The sequence below is a fragment of the Gymnogyps californianus genome, chromosome 15 (assembly GCF_018139145.2).
Source record: "Gymnogyps californianus isolate 813 chromosome 15, ASM1813914v2, whole genome shotgun sequence".
NCBI classification, from domain to species: domain Eukaryota; kingdom Metazoa; phylum Chordata; class Aves; order Accipitriformes; family Cathartidae; genus Gymnogyps; species Gymnogyps californianus.
In genome coordinates this window covers 8,831,617-8,850,945 of record NC_059485.1, presented here as the reverse complement: position 1 = coordinate 8,850,945, position 19,329 = coordinate 8,831,617, and the positions used below count along the sequence as shown (strand labels likewise).

The 19,329-nt window shown below is 35.4% G+C and overlaps 1 protein-coding gene across 3 annotated transcripts; it reads left to right on the top strand.

The window, feature by feature from the left end:
• Positions 1 to 1,795: 1,795 nt before the first annotated feature.
• LOC127022424 (transmembrane protein 180-like) lies at positions 1,796 to 18,529 on the top strand. Of its 3 annotated transcripts, XM_050906015.1 has the most exons (7): positions 1,796 to 1,828; positions 2,894 to 3,072; positions 3,833 to 4,567; positions 7,537 to 7,691; positions 9,177 to 9,260; positions 10,260 to 10,403; positions 17,372 to 18,529. In XM_050906015.1, exons 2-7 carry the CDS (start codon positions 2,920 to 2,922, stop codon positions 17,499 to 17,501), a joined length of 1,401 nt encoding a protein of 466 aa, XP_050761972.1. In that variant the 5' UTR covers positions 1,796 to 1,828; positions 2,894 to 2,919; the 3' UTR covers positions 17,502 to 18,529. The 3 variants fall into 3 exon arrangements, with proteins under 3 accessions (XP_050761972.1, XP_050761971.1, XP_050761973.1); XM_050906014.1 differs by lacking the exon at positions 1,796 to 1,828 and having other exon boundaries at positions 2,828 to 3,072; XM_050906016.1 differs by lacking the exon at positions 1,796 to 1,828 and having other exon boundaries at positions 2,942 to 3,072; positions 17,437 to 18,529.
• Positions 18,530 to 19,329: the final 800 nt, after the last annotated feature.

Below are 19,329 nucleotides of genomic sequence, written 5' to 3'. Positions count from 1 at the left end.
ACTAGGAAAGTGTTTATTCTTAGTTTGTCTTAATGTGGGTCAAGTCATGGAAGAAAGATGAGGAAAATACTTGTGTCCAACCAGTTTGTCAGGACTCTAAGCGTTACGCAGCAGTTTGGGACCCAGTACAGCAGAGCATGATGTCAGCTAGCATGCTTCAGTCAAAATTTATTATCGCTTGGGAATCCACTTTTCTTCTTTAGACTCATGCTCTAGTTTCTTTTAGTGATTGTCATCCAGCTCTGGGAGAAATGCAAGTAATGTCATACTGCATCTCACAGGTTTAAACAGTCTGTTCTTTTGGCTCATCTGTGTTAACACAGTTGTAACTACTAGAAATTTCTGAAACTGATTTGCCTTCTGTGAGTCACAAAGTGTCAACACCTGTGCTTTAACCTATTCAATATAAAGGCTGACTTAAGAAGAAGGAGGGGATACTCATGCATGATTTCATTGTAGTACAATTCAAGAGCACATCTGGGAAAGGAAGTGTGGTACCTCAACTTCTAATTGAACCTGTTTCATAAACAAGGTACAGGGCCAGATGTACTAATTAGTGTGAAGAGTTGTGTCAGATCCTGCGTATTATAATTAGTCATGGCACTAGAGGCCTGTTTGCGCATTGTTAGAAGGTTTTTGTTGAAGAAATTTCAAATTTCTTCTTACTTTAAAATTTTCTGAAGCTGAGGGGACCTTTTTTTTTATTTGTGTGTAGGAAGGAGTTGAGTCAAACATGATTTCAGAAATGACTCTTAGTTTGCTGGTAATGTTAGTGCGAAGCACATTTATTCTTAGTGCTCATGGAATTTGAGGGAGAGTCTCCCAGTTCTCCATTCGAAGACCCATGCAGGGGGCTCCAGGGAGAAATAGAGATGAAATGTCTACTTCTTCCAAAAGCCCTGGTATCTACTACGTAAATCACTTCATTAAGTGTATTTGTGAAGGCTTGAACGTGCACTTCTTTAAAAAAAAAGTGACACTTGTCAATAACATACTTACTGTAATGATTTTCACAGTAATATCAAACTTATTTTTTTAAATAAACATTTCAAATCGGCATCTTTTCACTAACCTTATTCTTCATTTCAGGTTTCTCAGTAAAAGTTTGTGAAACCAAACTTGTTACCAAAACGCAAAATTTCATCACCTGAAAATGGAATTGTCTCTAGACAGACAGCGGTAGCTCTGTGAAAAATAAACTTGAAAATACACATCACAATCATCCTCAAGTATTTAAAAATTCAGTCACATTCTTACAAATAAATTGGCTTTAGAAAAAATAACTTGGTTCAAGTTGTTTGTCAGCTTGATTTCTTTTCTTACCTGTAAAGTGAAGTTATCTACTCTTTGCATCTTGTTTCATATTAGAGCATCTTAAATATATACACAAAAATGTATCCACATTTTATTTGCTCTTCAAGAGTTCATTTTCTTTGTTGGGGGGTGGAAAAACTGCTGTTCCATCATCTGCCTTAGCCAGAATAGACACTTCTCCAGTCCTGATTTGTGGCTTTGCCTGGCCCTCGCCTGGCGATTAGGAAGTTACCATCTTCCCTCGCAGCAGCCTGTCCTCAGCCACTTTGTAAACCACAGGAAGGTTGGAAACAGCCTTGGTTTTCATTACCTCTTTCTTTCATGGTCATTTTTATGAGTTCAGGGAGCTGCTTATAGATCTGCTTATCAAGCTGAACAAGCAGATACTCAAACTAAGTATTTTGATGGATATTTGAAAATTGCTTTCAGGAGAAAATTGTTAATATGCAGAGGAGCATAAAGTGTGGACTGTTGACAAAAAGCAGGTTGTAAAGCTGTGGAATTAGTGTGCATGGTAAGGCTGAAATTTGAACCTGAAGTATCTCCAAATTAATGGCAGACAGCTTTCTTCAAATAGATGTAAAGATCAATAAAGCCTCGGTTATAAACAGATACTTGGGAGAAGTATTTTTGTATTGGGCTTATAGAATCAAATGTAGTCAAGACTACCTTTAGGTAGTCATTACTCTGCTTTAAAAGGTAGAGGTTCCTTGGAGCTAGCTATTTTCATGGGACAGTTTATACCAAACATACTTAAGTTAATTGCTAGATAGATGGAAAAAGTCAGCATCTTAAAAAATTGTTGGCTGAAGATCTGTTTGATGTATTAAAGAACTCTATATTCTTGGGCTGAATCTCTGTTATTTGGACATACTTAAAATGCTGTACATGTGTTACTTGCTAGATTTTATTTACATCTAGTCTTTTATACTATGAAAATGTTTAAACTATTAAAAGGTGTTTTGTTTGTTTTATGGTTTCTATTCATATCTCATTAGTTTATTAGGTGAAAGTATTGCTTCCATGGCTTGCTAACAATTAAAATTTAAAAATACAAGGACAAAACTTGGTATTTATTTGAAAGAAATATTCGTCTAAGTACATACTGCATTTGACATTCATAGCAATGGAATATGTAAGGATATGAATTGAGTCACTTCATTCCTACACAGCCCATAATTTTAAAACTATGTAGCTACCAAGAAAGATGTAAAATGTATGCAATTACTTTGAAACCACCAAGATTAGTGTTTGCAACAGCAGATTTTTATATTGAGTCTGTGCATCAGTTAAGAAGGGATTCTTTTGGTTTTTTGTCTACCTGTTCCATTGAGTTTTAAGCACTGATTATATTTAGAAATATCACTGACTTCTTAATATTTTGCATCTATTCAGTTTTGTGCCTAGTGTCTTATAACTCAGTAAAATGTGTTTCTCATTTTTTAAAAAAGGAAGTAAGAATGGGGAAGTTTTCCTCTAAGAATCCATTTCTACACCTCTGAAACAAGCAAATCTCCCATGTCATTTTAATTTGGAAAATTATTCTACCAACTGTTGTAATTCTTTTTTGTAACTTGAGGAAGAAGAGAGTTATCCTTGTGAAAGATGAAGTTTGTTTTGGGAATTCATCCTAATGCGCTGGCGTATTCCATGACTACGTTAGGTGCTGGAATGATGAACAGTATCTTTAATTTCTACTATGTTAAGCTTTTCCTAAACCGATACAAAATCTCAGAAGTAGCATTTCATCAAGCACAGGTATTGTACAATGGAATATTTTGATTACCGTGTTGTGCTATGTGTCTGTGATATCATAACAAAGTCATTTTTTTACTTATGAATTAATTTTGGATGTATTGCAAATAGTTATACCATAAATTCATTTTAAATTTAGTTAATCCATAAGCAATTGAAGGTACACATAAAGCATATAATTTACAGTCTTTAGACTAAAAATCTCCAGAATTTAATTGCTGAAAAGATTTTTACCTTTGATAGCTTGAAGTAATGTTCTAAACTAATCTTGCATCTCAGCTCCATAGATGTTTGACATTAGTGCTTTCCTATGGACTGTTTAAGTACTTAAATACTGCCTTTATTCTGCAAGTCATTATCCACGTGAGCAACTCTTGTCGTAAATGGTCCCCTGAAAGTAATGGGCCAGCTCACGTTTTGAATTACTTGCTGTGAGAGTAATATCTGGGCTTTGCAAGATGAAAGCCCAGATATATAAGCTTTTGAAAGAGTGAAGTCTTAGAGGCAGGGGTTTATTTCACATGTAGTTGGGCACCTGCTTACTTATTCATCTTGTTTTTCAAAATGACTATAAACCTCTAAATAAATTTAAGAATTTGTTCTGGAGTCTGTTTTGACCTGCAAAGCTTTCATCTTTCTTTATTCTTTAAATAGAGATTTATTTTAAATAAATATGGTGTTATTACTTCTGTGTTTGTATAACCTCTGCAGAAAAATCACACTAATGATAAATTCTGTTGTGTTTCTTACTTGTTTGTCACAGGTTGTATTTATGATATGGAATGCCATTAATGATCCTCTTTTTGGGTATATTCAAGATAACTCCAAATTTGCGTGCTGCTCAAGGCGCCAGTTTTCAATTTTATATGGAGCTCCTTTATATGCGTTAGCCTTTTTGCTTCCTTGGTTTCCTTGGAAACATTATGAAGAAGGTGACTGGCTAAGTGGACTTCACCTCATTGTTGCATTATGTGCTTTTGATGGTTTGCTTACATTTGTGCTTCTAGCGCAGTGTGCGCTTTTTGCAGAAATTTCAACAAGACATGAAAGTAGGCTTCAGCTCATTAAATATAACCAAGTAGCAACATTAATCGGCTCAACAAGCATTCTCTTTTGTGGCCTCATATCAGATAATATGGAAAATTTTGCCTATTTTCAGGCTTTCGCTGTTTTGGTCGCAGCATTAGCAACAGCTTGTATGTGTTACACAGGCAAATATAGTACTAGTCAATATGAGCAGAGAGAAATTTGTACAGAGAATGCTAATCTGGAAAATGGTGATGGAGCTCTCTCCTGGTCCTCGGTAATTTCATTGACCAAACAGATTATGACAGAGAAAAACTTTTTATTTTTTGTAACGATGAACTTCTTCCAAGTCTTCCATCTAGCCTTCTGCAACAATTTTATGATGATCTTTGCGGATAATCTTATTCCTAAGGATGTCCTTTCTTCCTCAATAAGAAGTATCATTTATGGAGCAGGCTTTATTTGTCCTCAGGTAGGCAGTTACACTTTTTTATTTCAAAATATGAAAACATGGTGTTTTACTAGTTTTCATTAGTTTAAGGTATCCATTTACATTGTTTGTTGAAAAAATGCTATATCCGGCATAAGCCATTGGCCATACTGAGAAACAAATCTAGCTCACCAGTGCTGTAAAAGAAGAAAGTACCTCTATGTACAGGCTAACCAAGTGTAAGGGTAGGATAGCGAGAACGGACAAGCAGGCAGGCTGGTAGAATGTCTTGTTTACGAGAATGTGAGATGTGAGCATGCAAGGAGTGAATGTTTTGTATCCTACAGGGTTTATAATACCTAAGTATAAGGAATGAAAAACATGGTCAAGATAAAAAGTTTCTAAAAACAAAATCTATGGAATTGTGAATTCTTTTTTCTTTGGTTTTGATTTGTAATACATGATGAAAGAATAGTCTCTTCAGGAAGTTTCTGAGATAAACTGCACAAAACAGAAAAATTATTAGGTATTAAAAGCATGTTGAAATATGTGGTATCTCAGTCATGGGAACCAAACAAAACTCTAAATAGCTGCTTTTGGACAATAATACGTTCCCATTTATTTTGTTGTTTGCTGTCTTGGTCAGCTACATTTACTGGACAGAGAGAGACATACTTTCAAGACCCAAATCAGGGATAGGAGGAGGAGTAATGAACTGGAAAAGAAAAGAGAAAGAGAACCCAAACGAGTAATGTGTGAGAACAGGAAAAGCAGCAAAAATATGTCCCACAGAATGTAAACACACTTGTCTGCAGTGAATAAAAAAATTCTCCTGTTCATTCTCTTCTAACTTCTTTCACTGGATCTTTTAAAACTGTCACTGTGTTTACTTGTTGGATGATGAAAGTCAGGATACTCAAAATCTGACTATCCTGACTTTCATCATAGGTGCTGATGGTGTTCAGAATTTCTGAAAATCAGGCTGTTATGTTCATTAAATTGTAACGGTTTTCAGTAAGTAATATGTAAAAGAAGATACATGAAAGTGCAACTGGAATCCACAGCTCAATTTCAGTTACTGTTTTGGCTTTTGCATATGTAACATACAAATCCTAAACATACCTTCTCTGTTCCATAATTCCTGAATATCTGTCATTTCAACTTTTATCCTTACCACAGGTTTAATAGGTTTTTTTTCTGTAATTCAAACAGCTGATGAACTTTGGAAATAAATCAGAAACTACAGAAGTTAGGAAAGCTTAAATAATTTTACACTCAATATATAGCAATCACTTTTGTTGATAAAATCAGTGTGACAGTGTGAAACGAACAATCTCTCAGAAAATGCATCTCTCGCTGCTCCCCAGAGACTCTTTGTCTAGAAGGTCACTGAACCGTAGAGAGTTTGCTGTGACCTTATTTTTCTCAGGTTTTGTCCCTTTGAGCTCAAGATATAATAAGAGAATTCTCTGGTGGCAATGTCCTGGACTTCACTTACTGGAAAAGCACCCAACCCATGTAAACTAAAGCCCCTTCTTATGAACTGTGCTTCAGTGGCCTGTACTAAACTAGAATTCAGCTTCTGTCTTAGGTTCCTTTTAGTAATGGGTGTGAAGAATAAAACCTGCTTACAAGAGAAACCTTGTTGCTGAAACACAGGCAAACAAATTTAAATTTGTGTCATTAAGTTAGTATTTTTCTTAGAAATACTCAGTCTTAGAAACATGCAGGTATAAGGAATTTTCTAAATCATAAGTACTTCCTGAGACAGGGTTATTTCTCAGTTATAGGGAGACAAGGTCATGGTTTTTACGATAACAGGCATTACGTAATCCCTTACCATTTCTAGTGTAAGCACTTTTCTGCAAAATGCCTGAAAACAGCCAGGGGGAGGAGTATGTTTAAGTTTCTTACAACCAGATTTTTTTTCTTATACCAACTTTCCAGATTTGTTTTACCTCCATGATCATTGGCTTAAGTAGAAAACGAGCTTCTTTAAAATAGCATTTGCCACAGTAATCTTTGTCTGACTGTAGCATCCTGGTTTTATTCGTTATGTTAAAGCATTTAAATGTGGGAACAAATGTACAAAAGGAATTCTTTCCTGTTCTTCATCTGAATATTACACTGTTCATCTCTGTAACACAGAAAGAAGGAGAAAATGTGTATCTTTATAGAGTTTTTATAGTTTTTTGTGACAGTGATGAGGACCACATACATGTAGATGGTGACGTAGGCTCATATAATAAAAAGAACATAATGCATTACAAAATGTCCTATTTAAAGTGGAAAGTGATGAACAATATAGAAGAGTTTACACTTTGTTCATACTATAATCAGCACTTAATACCATTTTTGTGAGTTTGCCTGTTACTAGCTTCTCGCGTGGATTACTGCTTGCTAAGATTGGTGGAATTAAAATGCAGCCATACACGTTGTCCATTGGCATCTGCCCTTCTCTACTTGCTAGTAAAGCCTCTAACTTGCTTAGATCAGCTGTCTTGGTGAGCTTGCTTTATCAACTTAAAAGTCATGCTTAATTTCTACAAATGTCAGTGAAAATAGTAATATTAACAAAAAAACAATTGAAAATATTTTTGATCAGCAGTTGAAATTCAAATGGCAAGATGCTTGGTTTACATTTAACATACTGCAAAGTTAATTATTTAAGGGATATCAAACATAAAGATCATGAGTATTAAATAATAGTTAGGCAATGTGGGAAACAGTCTTTTCCTCAGGATATAGTAGTTCTCAGCTGGCTAGTTTTGAGTGAAAGCAGACCATTCTTACCTTGTAGAGGTAGCACAGAATGAGCCAGTAGATAGATCTCTTTGTTCAATTCCTATTTTTTTTATTTGGATTGAACTTTTTAGAAAGGGTTGTTTTGGTTTTTTTTTTCTTTAATGGGTAATAATAATTTATGTCTGGTCTGTGCTTTATAGCTCTTCTAATGCTGAGATATTGTACTATATCTTTTCATCATATATGTGTATATATTATCTTTTCAGTGCCTTGTTCTTCTCAGTCATGCTTCGTTGAAGAAGTTTGGTTATTACAGAATCATCTTGTTTTCCTTTTACTTTGAAGGAGTAGCTGCTGCTGTCATGTTTGTTCTAGGGCCAGAACGCTATTATCTGTTGGCATTTTATCTCACAACAAACATGTAAGTAAATACACTTGCCTATTCATAGATACGGCTTAAATAATTGTAACAGTGGACACTTGATTTTAATAGCATGAAGATTTTGCTACTGCTTATGGTTTTCTTTCTGTTCTGTTTCACTTCTCAGAAAAGTTGAAACTCCAGTTACAACTTTCTCAGCTTTCATTTTATTCTGCTTCAGCTTTTGATTTCTGCTTTAAAAAAAAAGCCTTAAATATGAACAGTAATTAAGGTTTGCAGCCACATGCCTCCAGCCACTTACCTGCTTTAACATGAGATTCAAGGGAAGCAGAATCTCTTCTCATCCACATAGACACAGAAGATCTTAGTAGAGGAACTCTTCAGAGACTGCTAGAAAAGCTCAGACCTCATTTTGTATTGCATGAACACTTGTGTGTTGCACTGCAAAACAAATATCAATCAGTCAGGTATCTGTTAGGTAACCAATACTGAGTCACATTTTCACCGGTACTGGGTAAGTATGATGCCAAGAAGTAGTATTTTCACAGAAGTAGTACATTATGATACATGGAAAACCTTATTTAAAAAAAAAAAAAGACCTGTTTGTTTGTATCAGAATATTGTTACAGCAGTTCGTTTTTATTTCTTCATTTTCTATTTCATTGCTTGCTTTCTACATGTTCTTTCCTACCCTCCTTTTCTTCATCATCTCTTTTTTCCCCTCTGTTTTCATTCTTATTTTCAGTATTTCAGTCATGGGCTACTGTAACACTGAATTGTGTGAACAATAAATTGAATTTCATTACCTGCATACTTTAAATGATGAAGATATATTTTGATTTCCCCGGGAAAAAATTCTAAGGTACCTAAAGACTGTATGTTTAAAATACTAATTGTTCAAAGCCTCTTGTAAGTAAAAGCTAATCACACCCAAAATTTAATAAGACACAGTAATCGCAATATTTGAGTTTATGGTTTCACTTAGCAGTTTGTTAAGAGTCGGCTTTGTGTGTGTTTGTGTTTAAATGCATATATATATATATATATAATGTAAATACATATATAGGAATGCATATAAAATCTTTTTACTATTCTAATTCTCCCACTTTGAAGTTTGTCTTCCATGTAGTCTTTCCAGTAATGCTCATGTCCTTTTCAGACTTCAAGAGGAAATTTTCAGTTTCTCTTTCTTCTAAGGTGTTTCTTTTCTCCATGTCATTTTAAATGACTTTTACTGATAAGCAAGTATTTATGACCTTTTGCACCAGTGTCCAGGGAAAAAAGCAAAAAAACCCCACCTTTTAGGTTTGCATATCGATTTCTAATTCTCAATTAAGAACAGATCCAATAATGCTTTCAGAACTGCTGTTTAAACAGATAAATCACCATGTTTTAAAGAACATCTCGGTTTGTGCATTTGTGGAAATGTCAGTGTTGGGGTGTATGTGTTAGAACATCAGTTACGATTTCATTATGAAAGTGTGTAAGAACTATGAACATCTTAAATATTTTGTCTTTCTTTAGGGTAATTGTACAAGCTTCATTTAGTTTGTTCAATTTGCCTTTGGCAGATATTGTTGATGCAGATTTAATAAAGCACAAGCGGAGGTATGTCAGTCATAACTGGTTTTCTTTAAGTATGCTATCTATTTGCTATGTTACTCTTTCATAAGTTAGATATGTCAAAGTAAAGACAGTAAATTATCTTGGATCCTTGACACAGAAGTACTTTTTGTAAGAGCAACTTAGCATAAGTAAAGATAAGAACTTGAATAAAGTTTCCTGTGGTTACTTCAGTAGAGTAATTTAAACAGATTATTAGGTCATTTCTAGTTTTAATTATACTATAGTATAAGCCAAGTCCTTCAGTTTTTTGTGTTTTTATTTTTGTTCACTTCAATTGAATTACTTTGTAACCATATACATCTATTGTCATTTACGGAATTTTCTGAATAAGGCCTTTCTATAATGGAAAAGGCATTTAGAAAGCTTTGCCTGTGCTACTTAAAGTGCAAATTTCAAAGTCTAACTGGTTGCTGTTATCTCTCTGAAACAAAAATTGATAAAACCTGTTGTGAGGTAGCATACTATAACTCATGGATCTTTTAGATTTTTATCAAAGTGCAGATAACTTCCTGTTCGTTCCATCAATGTTTATATAAGTGCAGATCCAATCATGGTCACTGTATTAAAGGACTTGCCCCTCAAAGGTGAGAGCTATTGCTTTCATGAAGAAAAAAAATGCCTCCTTTTCTGGCCTCATGCATGTAAAGTCTTAAGTTGTAATTAATTCTCCATGTACTGTTCAGTCTAACTTAACTTCACTAATTACTCAATGTGCACAAAGTTGAACTTGAGTGCAAGTCATTTTAGAATTGAGGCCAAGCTGTATATATACCCCAGAGGTTTATTACCTTTCATTTCCAAAGAAACTTAAATTTCATTATGATAGCTGATCTGTTTGCTATAATGTGTGAACTATATAAAGCTAAGGATCATGATAGTTAGCATTTGCATATTAACAGGATTTTAAAAATCACTATTGTAATTAATATACTAAAAAGTTTGTGTTGTGCATTCATTTGTTTTTTTCTCTAAATATTTTAGATCACCACTTTCCTCTATGGTTTTTGGTACCAATGCTTTATTTACCAAGCCTGCCCAATCTTTGGCTCCAATGCTTGTGGTTACAATACTAAATCAATTTGGATATGAGAACCTGAATAATGAAGTTGCTCAATCTGATCCAAGGTGAGTTCAAAAGGGATGCTTTAAATCATAGAAATTAACATGAAATAATCCTGTCATCTAAAAAGCAAATTAATCTGCAATTAGTTTGCGTCAACTGCACTTCAGAAATATGAGTGCTTTAAAAATGTTTTCCAGTTGGTTTTTATCTGTGTAGAAATAGAAATGTTTTTTAAAGAACAAATCATTTATTAAACAATACACATGAGGATATCTACCTAATTTTGAAAAACAAAGGATACATTTCAGTAGTTGACCATCTCCTGTTCTGTTGCAAAAAAAAGAAAAAAAGTTTGAGATCACCTAATACATCTCATTAAGATACATGTTGTTCTGGCTTCTGTGTTTTGTTTATCTCGTAAACCTACTTCCTTAAATATATAATCCTAATAGGGTTGCATTTAAGATACATCTTTGTTTGAGAGAAAGCAGTATAATCACTGGAGGGAGGGCATTTGCCTCAAGTAGGAGTATAATTTTGGCTTCAATACTACTTACCATTCTAATGCTAATGATTTCATTGCAGTCCCTGGAGACCTTAATACACAGCATAAAGCTGTGGTTGCTAGTTAGCACATTGGAAATGCATGGGCTTTTATAAAAACAAATTAACAGGGAGTCAGTACACTGAAAGGGTCATAGGCTGTTTATTTATGACCAACAAGAGGAAGTGGCAACATAAGGAATAACTGAAGTCAGGACTAAAAGGCCAAAATCAGTCCTGATTAGGATTTGCTTGAGAGAACAACATGAATATCCTGAGAACTACAGAGCTCTCCTGAATTTTGAGCAGAAACCTTAAAAAATAAATAGAAGACAATTGTGTATGAACTTTTGTGGAGGTAGCTCTTGAAGGAGAAAGGACTGGTTATGTGTCACGTGAGGCTAGGAGAATGTTTCGTATTTGAGGAATTTTCTAAAAAAATGTATGAGGAAAAGCATGACATAAAAGGACAACAGGTGGTCTTCAGAAAAGCATCCTGACACAAGGAAAGAAGGCTTAAGTTTGAGGCTATGTGTGAGAACAGTTAATTTTGTTTTAATGCATTCGGTAGATAGCCAGTGAGATGATGTGAAGAGGACATGAACCTCATTATAATGTCAAATAAGATGAGTGATTTTTGCAGAAGAGTGGTAGGTTGAACTGGATGTGGATATGAAAGGGCTGAATACATTAATCTTGATGATTCAGAGAAATTCAGATTTGAAACATAAAAACTGTAGTTCTGATCCTTTCAATCAGAGAAATGATCCCTTTGTGGATGGATTTTAAATCATAGTAGTTATAAATCTTTTTTTCCCCAGTAAGTAGCCTCTGGACTATAGCAACAATAAATTTCTTGTATATAGAGTTGAAATACTTCGAATGCTCAATCTCTAAAACCTATATTTTCACTCAAGTCATGCTGAAATTTGATTTATTTCACTAGGGCAAGGAACAGCATAAAGGTACAAAGCTGAGATGAGTTAATCAAAGAGCACCTGAAATATATATTTCTTTTGCCCACCCCTTCAAAAATAATTTCTTAAATATGAAGCAATCTGCATGTGTTTTCTGTATATGTGTGTGTGAATGTGCACATCCTTTGCTTTGCAAATGGACTACAGTGTGGACATACAGTCCACAAAGACCAGACTACTCAAGATTGTTTCTAGGAAGTCAGTTTGCCCATGGCAATGTACTCAGACCATTGACTGAGCTAAAATTACTTATACATATTAAAACCCTATCAGCTGCTCTCAGATTTCAGCCATAGGCAGACAGCTAAAATACACTTGCCTTAGGACGAAGTTGTTTGGGGACAAACAGAAACTGAATACAGGAAATTGCTTAAAATATGCTCAAGCTATTTTGAAAAAAAAAAAGTTCACACGTGAATTATATATAATGAAGTGTTACGACCCATGCCAATACCATCTCAGCTGTGTTCCTCCTCCTCCAAACCTGGCAATATCTATTAAGTGTTCTGGAAAGCATTTACTTTATTAGGTGTAGTGGTAGTGAATTGTGAAGATAGCACAGAGGACCCTTCTTCTGCATTAACAAAATGTTTGGGCCCTGAATAAATATGTCTTAAGACTTTCCAGCAACGTTGTTTACTGGGAGGAGAGAGAAGATGCAGTCCAAAACCATAAACTATTTGCTGAATTCTAAATTATTTTTTTTCTTGAACTGAAAGTTAAACCATAGCAACAATGATGGAGCTGCTAATCCTGGAAACCATTTCCAGGCACATTAAGGACCATAAAATCATCAGTAATAGTCAGCATGGCTTCACCAAGGGGAAGTCATGCTTGACCAACTTGATAAACTTCTACAATGAAATGACTAGCGTGGTAAACAAGGGAAGAGCAGTGGACATTGTCTGCCTGGATTTCAGTAAGGCCTTCGACACTGTCTCCTGTAAGATCCTCATAGACAAGCCTTTGATATATGGGCTGGATGAGCAGACAGTGAGATGGGTTGAAAACTGGCTGAATGGCCAGGCCCAGAGGGTGGTGATCAGTGGCATGAAGTCTAGTTGGAGGCCAGTAACTAGTAGTGTACCCTGGGGGTCTATAGTGGGTCCAGTCTTGTTTAACATCTTCATTAATGATCTGGATGATGGGGCAGGATGTACCCTCGGGAAGTTTGGTGATAACCCAAAACTGGGAGGTGTGGCTGATACATCAGAGGGTCATGCTGCTATCCAGAGGGATCGCGACAGGCTGAAGAAATGGGCTGACAGGAACCTCATGGTTCAACAAGGAGAAGTGCAAAGTCCTGCACCTGGGGAGGAACAGCCTGATGCACCAGTATATGCTGGGGGCCACCCAGCTGGAAAGGAGCTTGGCAGAAAAGGACCTGGGGGTCCTGGTGGACACCAAACTGAACATGAGCTAGCAATGTGCTCTTGTGGCAAAGAAGAGCCACCTCTTACAAAGCAAAGAATCTTAGTAGGATGTATCTTATTATCTGTGTTTAGTTTTGGGTGTTCTTTGTATGTTTTGTATGTTAATGTTCTGTGGAGTGAATGGAGAAAAGTATTAGCAGACCATCACTGGTCTCCTTCTGCAGTAATGTCCAGATGTCTCCCTTATCTTTCCCTCCAGCATCAAAAGTTTGAACACTGGTTTTTGTATTCTCAGCAACTTTCCAGGCTTTTGCTGTAGTAAAACACATTTTCCAGCAATGAGTTTACAGTTGAAAATTATGGAAATAAGCTTTTCTTGTTCACGCAGATTTTTGTGTAATATTTTCTTTTCATTTCCTCATTCCTCATTTCTTGATATATTGCTTACTCAAGACCACATGGAATGTTGGAGCTCACAAGCTTTCTGGATGACTTCAACTTGCATATAAAAAAAAAGGTCATAGGTTACAGGGGAAGGGTGTCTCTTTTTCTCCCCTACTTCATTTATCTTATACATTTGATAGCATTTTATTAATAGCATACTGCCTTCAGAAGTGGGCTTCATAAATATTCTGTCTTTGGTGCTCATCTTACACTGTATCAAAACAGATCTATCAAAAGCTATGTGCTGGGACAAATCATGTATCTTCTGATTCTTATGCCTCCAGCAAAAAGTCTGTAAGATGACACAACCTCACCTACACCTCCTCATCATTCCAGTGATTACATTTTGGTTCTTCACCTATGTGATGATATGACTCCTTGACATCCTCCGTGATCAGGATATTTCATTATTGCTTCATTAGAGTACCAAAACTCTGTTAAGAGTACCAACCAACTATTAAGTTGCTGGTTTTTAAGCTTTGCCTGTCTTTTGTTGCCATCATGCTGTTGAGCAATTCACACATATATGCTCTCTGCCACATTCCCGAGCAGCTTATTAGGACAACTGGCATGTTATCAGCGAAATTCTTATCCCAGAAGACCTTTTGAGACAATAGTTCATCATCGTCTTGGTGGCTTCTGTTACAGTTGTATTCTGCAGGTTACCCAGGCTGGTAAGACAATGAAGAGGTTTTATACAGAGGGTAAAATTCTAGAAGAAAGGAAAATTCAGTCCCCTTTTTCTTTCATCTGTGAGGTGTAACACCTCCAGGTGGATGGTTAAGATTCATCAGAAATGTGAAAATGCTTATCACTGGACAGTGATCCCAGTACTGTATTAGACCAGGCATTCCAAAGACCTGGACTGTCTTTCTCTGTACTGAAGCCTTTGAACTGACCACTAACATCACCAACTTCTTACCAGTACCAGTATTTACTTCTGCCTCAATGGTAATATCTTCTTAGTCCCAGTAATGTCTTCTTCCTTAACGAGCAATCCAGTATCTCTTGGTTTTGCCACTGGTATCATAAGCCTGAAGTGTGACTTATGCTATGGATAGTGTATCTCTCTTCCAGAAGTTGTCTTGCTTTTTGGTGTAACCTTTTTCACACATGAGGTTGGCCTGTATATTGTACACAATTCCATATGTGTTACACATGATTCTGTATACATTAATATACACATTATACCACATTCTTAGGGAATGTGGTCACCATACATCAGTTAAGCATTTTGTAGTGGAAGCTAGCTTAAGAAGTGTTTTTTAATATCCTTAAAATTTGAGCAGTAGCTTGCAGAATGGAGTGGTCCTGGTTTGGTTTTTTTTTCTCTTTTGGTCCGTCATCATAGCAAAGCATTACCTGCCCCATATGGCTTGGGTTTTTTTTGGTTTGGCTTGGGTTTTTTTGGGTTGGCTTGGGTTTGTTTGGGTTGGGTTTTTTAGGGTTGGTTTTTGGGTTTTTTTTGCTATGGAAAAGATACTTAGTTTAAAACTCCCTCTTCTGGAGAGCCACTGCAACTACAGCTAACTTCTCTTGAAAGTGTCCTTTTCAAATTCGTTCTTCAGAATGAAGTTATTTGACAGCAACTCCTCATTATTTTTTGGAGGCGCTTTAAACTGTTAATGCTTTCATATTGAATTACTGGACTACATGACATTCTATTCAGAGTGATATTAGGGCTGTTTAGTGAAAGATTGTACATTTTATTCCTGCGTGTGCAAAAACTGTAGACATGGAAATTTCTGAAGTTACTGGTTCAGCTGTTATTATGATGAAATCTGAGCTCTGCTCTTGCTTTATCCCAGTCCCTTAATGAAATATTTTCCCGTTCCTTGTTCTGTGTACTATAGATATTTTTCATAATTCCTGCAGTAACTTAAGGTTTTGCAGTACAATAGGTAATATTATTTTCTTAAACCAATATTGTTCCAGTGAAACCAAATCAGGATTGCACGAGTGTGAGTGATTTGGCAGATGGTCTTTCTTTTTTTGTCCTTCCTGAAGTCCATGTATAAAGACGGAATAATTTTAGTACTGAAAACTGCAATCCTCTTTAGTGTGCAGAACAGGCCAAGTACAAGCCCCAACATCCTGTTAACTGTGTCTTAGTCCTGTTTTCATCTTTAGATAGGTAAGTAATTTGCCTGTGGCCTCCCTGCTGACGCTGCTCATACAGTTAACTATTGGCAGTTGTGACGGTGGTGTTCATGACGTGGGCCCTTATTTACTTGTAGGTGGACTGAAAATGCAATTGAATACAGGCCAGTAAACAATGTCCAAATGGTAAATTATTGTCACTGCCAATAAACATTGGCTATGGACCAGTGACCTGCTAGTGAACACTTCCAGTCTTAAATGCAATTGCCCAAGTGATTAAGTAATTCACTTGTAAGCCTGTGGGTTTTTGTTTTCTTATGTAGCATTAGCATGTACATGACTTGAGATAAATTGTGATCGTTGTATGAGTGTGTGTATGTACTAAGGAATAAATCTGGGCTATGTCGGAGGTTGCAAGCATTTTTTCTGTTAAACACAGTGAGACATGAGTTGATTCTTTTATGATTCAGAGAAACTCTTAGGTTTTATTCAAAAGCCTGCGCAGGTTTTTTTTCAGAGATTTCAGGTTTTTTTGGATCATGTCCATAGCTGTTCTGCGAGTCTCCTATCTCATCCCTGAATGCTAAGGGAAAAAAAAAATCGAAAATAACATAAACTGCCTCATGGGGAGAAAGTTCATTTAGGGGCTGCTTCTCAGCTTGAGTTGACTTTCCTGATATTTAAGTAATTAGAATCCAATAATTAACAGAATGCCAGTAGATAATGATTCTAGCTACTAGGTGAATGCCTAAATGTATGCTTTGAGCTGTCAGAAACCATACTGTTCATAAAAGGGAACTCATTTAACTCCTGTATTTTCTTTTTTGATTCATATTTGTTGATGCTTTTATCTCTTATTCCTTAGGGAAGATTTAGATGAGGAAATACCATGCATCCATGAGAATAAATGAGAATGAGTGTTAATTCCACATGTATTCTTTTTATGATTTATATTATCTTGTAATCATTTATTTTAAAATGAAATAAGGCTTGATATTTCAAACAGCCCTTTACACCATACCTGAATTTTGTGCATTAATCATTACTTCGATCTAGCACTCGGCAACTATAACAACACACTATGTGGATAGGTAGTAGCACAGATTTTAATTTAAATAAAATAATTTCATATTAAAATGTTTGCTTCCATTTTCTGCTTTTGTTTCTCTTCCAGATTTTTCAGTCTTACTAAAGCTTTTCAGATGCTCTGTTCTATAATTGGATTATATTTCTTAAATTGATTTCTATATTACATAATACAGATGTGTACTATAGTGAACAGGATTTCTTAGGCTGCCTACAGTGTATTAAAATTAACTCTTTGTGTGCTAATTATCTAATTTCCTCCCAGCTATTATGAAAGGAGCAAACAATATAAAATACATATTTGTATGTAGAATTAGAAATATAATTGAAGTACATTTGATATCTGAGGTATTTACTTTTTTTTATTTAGAATTGATTGTACACAGTAATGTGCATATGCTGTATATGTGTATATAGTGTGAATGCTTTAAAAATAATTTGTTGTGAATTGACCATGAAAGTTAATCTTCTTCATCTTGAAAGCTGTGTTTTCATCTTCTTCACCAGTTTGTTTCTAGGTCTTCATGATACCATGTTCTATTTGATCTGTCTGGTTCCACTTTGCATTGCAGTCATACAGATCCTGACGTGGACTCCCTTTTCAATCCAGAATAGTCATATGACAGCTGTACGCTAAATATGTAACAGTTGCTCAGTAAATCTTCTGCTGAACTGTACCACAAAAGAGTTAGTATGTTTTAAATGTGAAAAAGCAAAATTGCATCAAATGGACTATTAGACCAAACACAGTTTCAATAAAGTTGCATTCTTCAGTCTATATAGACTGTAACACAGATCACATTCAGCCTTAATGCTGAGCCTACACAGAGTTTTTTCTAGTTCAGTTGTTTGCCTTTAATGGGATTTATCCTTAGTTACTAAATAAAGTCATTTCTGGTATATACTGGTCACTGCTCACTCCTTTGAAGAATGGATGTGGCAGATCAGGTAAAGGAATCCCAACCCAGCACCTGGAATTCAAGGGAACTGTATTTTCTTAAGCTTACTGAAAGATGGTGGATTAATTTTGCCATACTGATAAAATGGCAGATCTCTGAAGTTAATCTGGAAGAGCCTGGTGGACATCCCTCATGGATGGCAGGGAGATGAAGAGAAAAATTTAGATGGTTTCTAGCTGACCAATATCAAGACAAATCCGACAGCTACCATAGGAAGAGCCAAGAGTAATTGACTACCCTGTAAAAGTCCGTGTAAGGCTAAAGAAAAAAAAGATTAAAATGCTGTTCATTAAAGTGTTGCTGGATATGGAAAAAGCTCCATAGGTCCTCACTGGCTTTCCGAATGTCTCTAGTTGGTGGTAGGTAGATGCGGTTTTCCGGCTTTAAATGGGAAAATTATTTTGAAGGTACCATATTGTTAGTACTTCATACAGAATGTCATTGTGGTAAGAAAAACATTAGCGTGTGGATGTAGTAGTGTTCAGTTAGTTGGACAAATCTAAGCACACACATATGGAATCAAACTCTACCTGCTTGGTAGTGTTACATGGGCAAACTCATTTGATGTGCTGACAGTTGAAGTTAATTTCTGATTAATCAAGTCAAAGTTAGTTAATTTCCGATTAATTCTTACCAAAATCTTTTCAGTTAAGCTTTTAAATGGATCCTGTGATTTTTATAAAATAAAGTTTTTTTGACAAAATTTCAGAAACATTGAATTCTCTCTTTATTTCACATGTTGTAATGATAAGATACGTTAGCATGTTTACAGTACTCCTGTTTAATAAATATTCTTTTTCCTCCAGTGTATCCAGCATGTAATTGTGCAATGATAGCTTAAATATAATTTAATAACTTCATTTTTGTTCTTTGTTTTGCCTGGGCAAACATTATTTTAGAAGCACCTTTCGTACAGAGTGCCAGTCACTTGAAAGTACAAGAAGATGCGTTGTATGTATCCCGATTTTAAAGTGCTGAGCCAGCTCATTTCTAAAGCTCTACATTTATCATGATAGGTAACTTGGAAAAGAAAGGAGTGTAAGAAGTTGCCCTGTATTTTGGTGGACACTAGCATAATTTAATGAAGAGGTTTGAGATTTGAAATACCAGTGTTGAAAAAAATAGTCTTTTGTGCCTCAGTTTTTACATTTGCAGAGTAGAAACAACGTTGTTTCCTTGCCTTTTCTGAAGTGCAAAGTGCTTTCAAAGCAATGAGTGAAAAAGTGGGATAGCATTGTTAAATATTTAGAAATCCAAATGAACCCTTTGATAGGAATATGAAGATTTATGTTAAAATCCAAGAAGCCAAAAGTGTGATGAAGTTTTAAATTGCGTTATCTGTTTTTTATCTCTGTCTCGACAGAGATACCATTATTCATTTGCATTGTACATGCTAATAGAATTATGTACACATACTAGTGTCACTTGTATTTACATATCCAAAGAATATTTACACAAATACCAGAGCAGATATGGACTGTGTGTTTAGATTCTGAATTTTAAAAG

Coding starts and splice junctions, on each gene's coding strand:
- LOC127022424 (XM_050906015.1), top strand. CDS start 2,920: ATGAAGTTTGTTTTGGGAATTCATCCTAATGCGCTGGCGTATTCCATG. Junction 7,692..9,176: donor TTTTATCTCACAACAAACAT/GTAAGTAAATAC, acceptor GTCTTTCTTTAG/GGTAATTGTACAAGCTTCAT. Junction 9,261..10,259: donor TTAATAAAGCACAAGCGGAG/GTATGTCAGTCA, acceptor TAAATATTTTAG/ATCACCACTTTCCTCTATGG.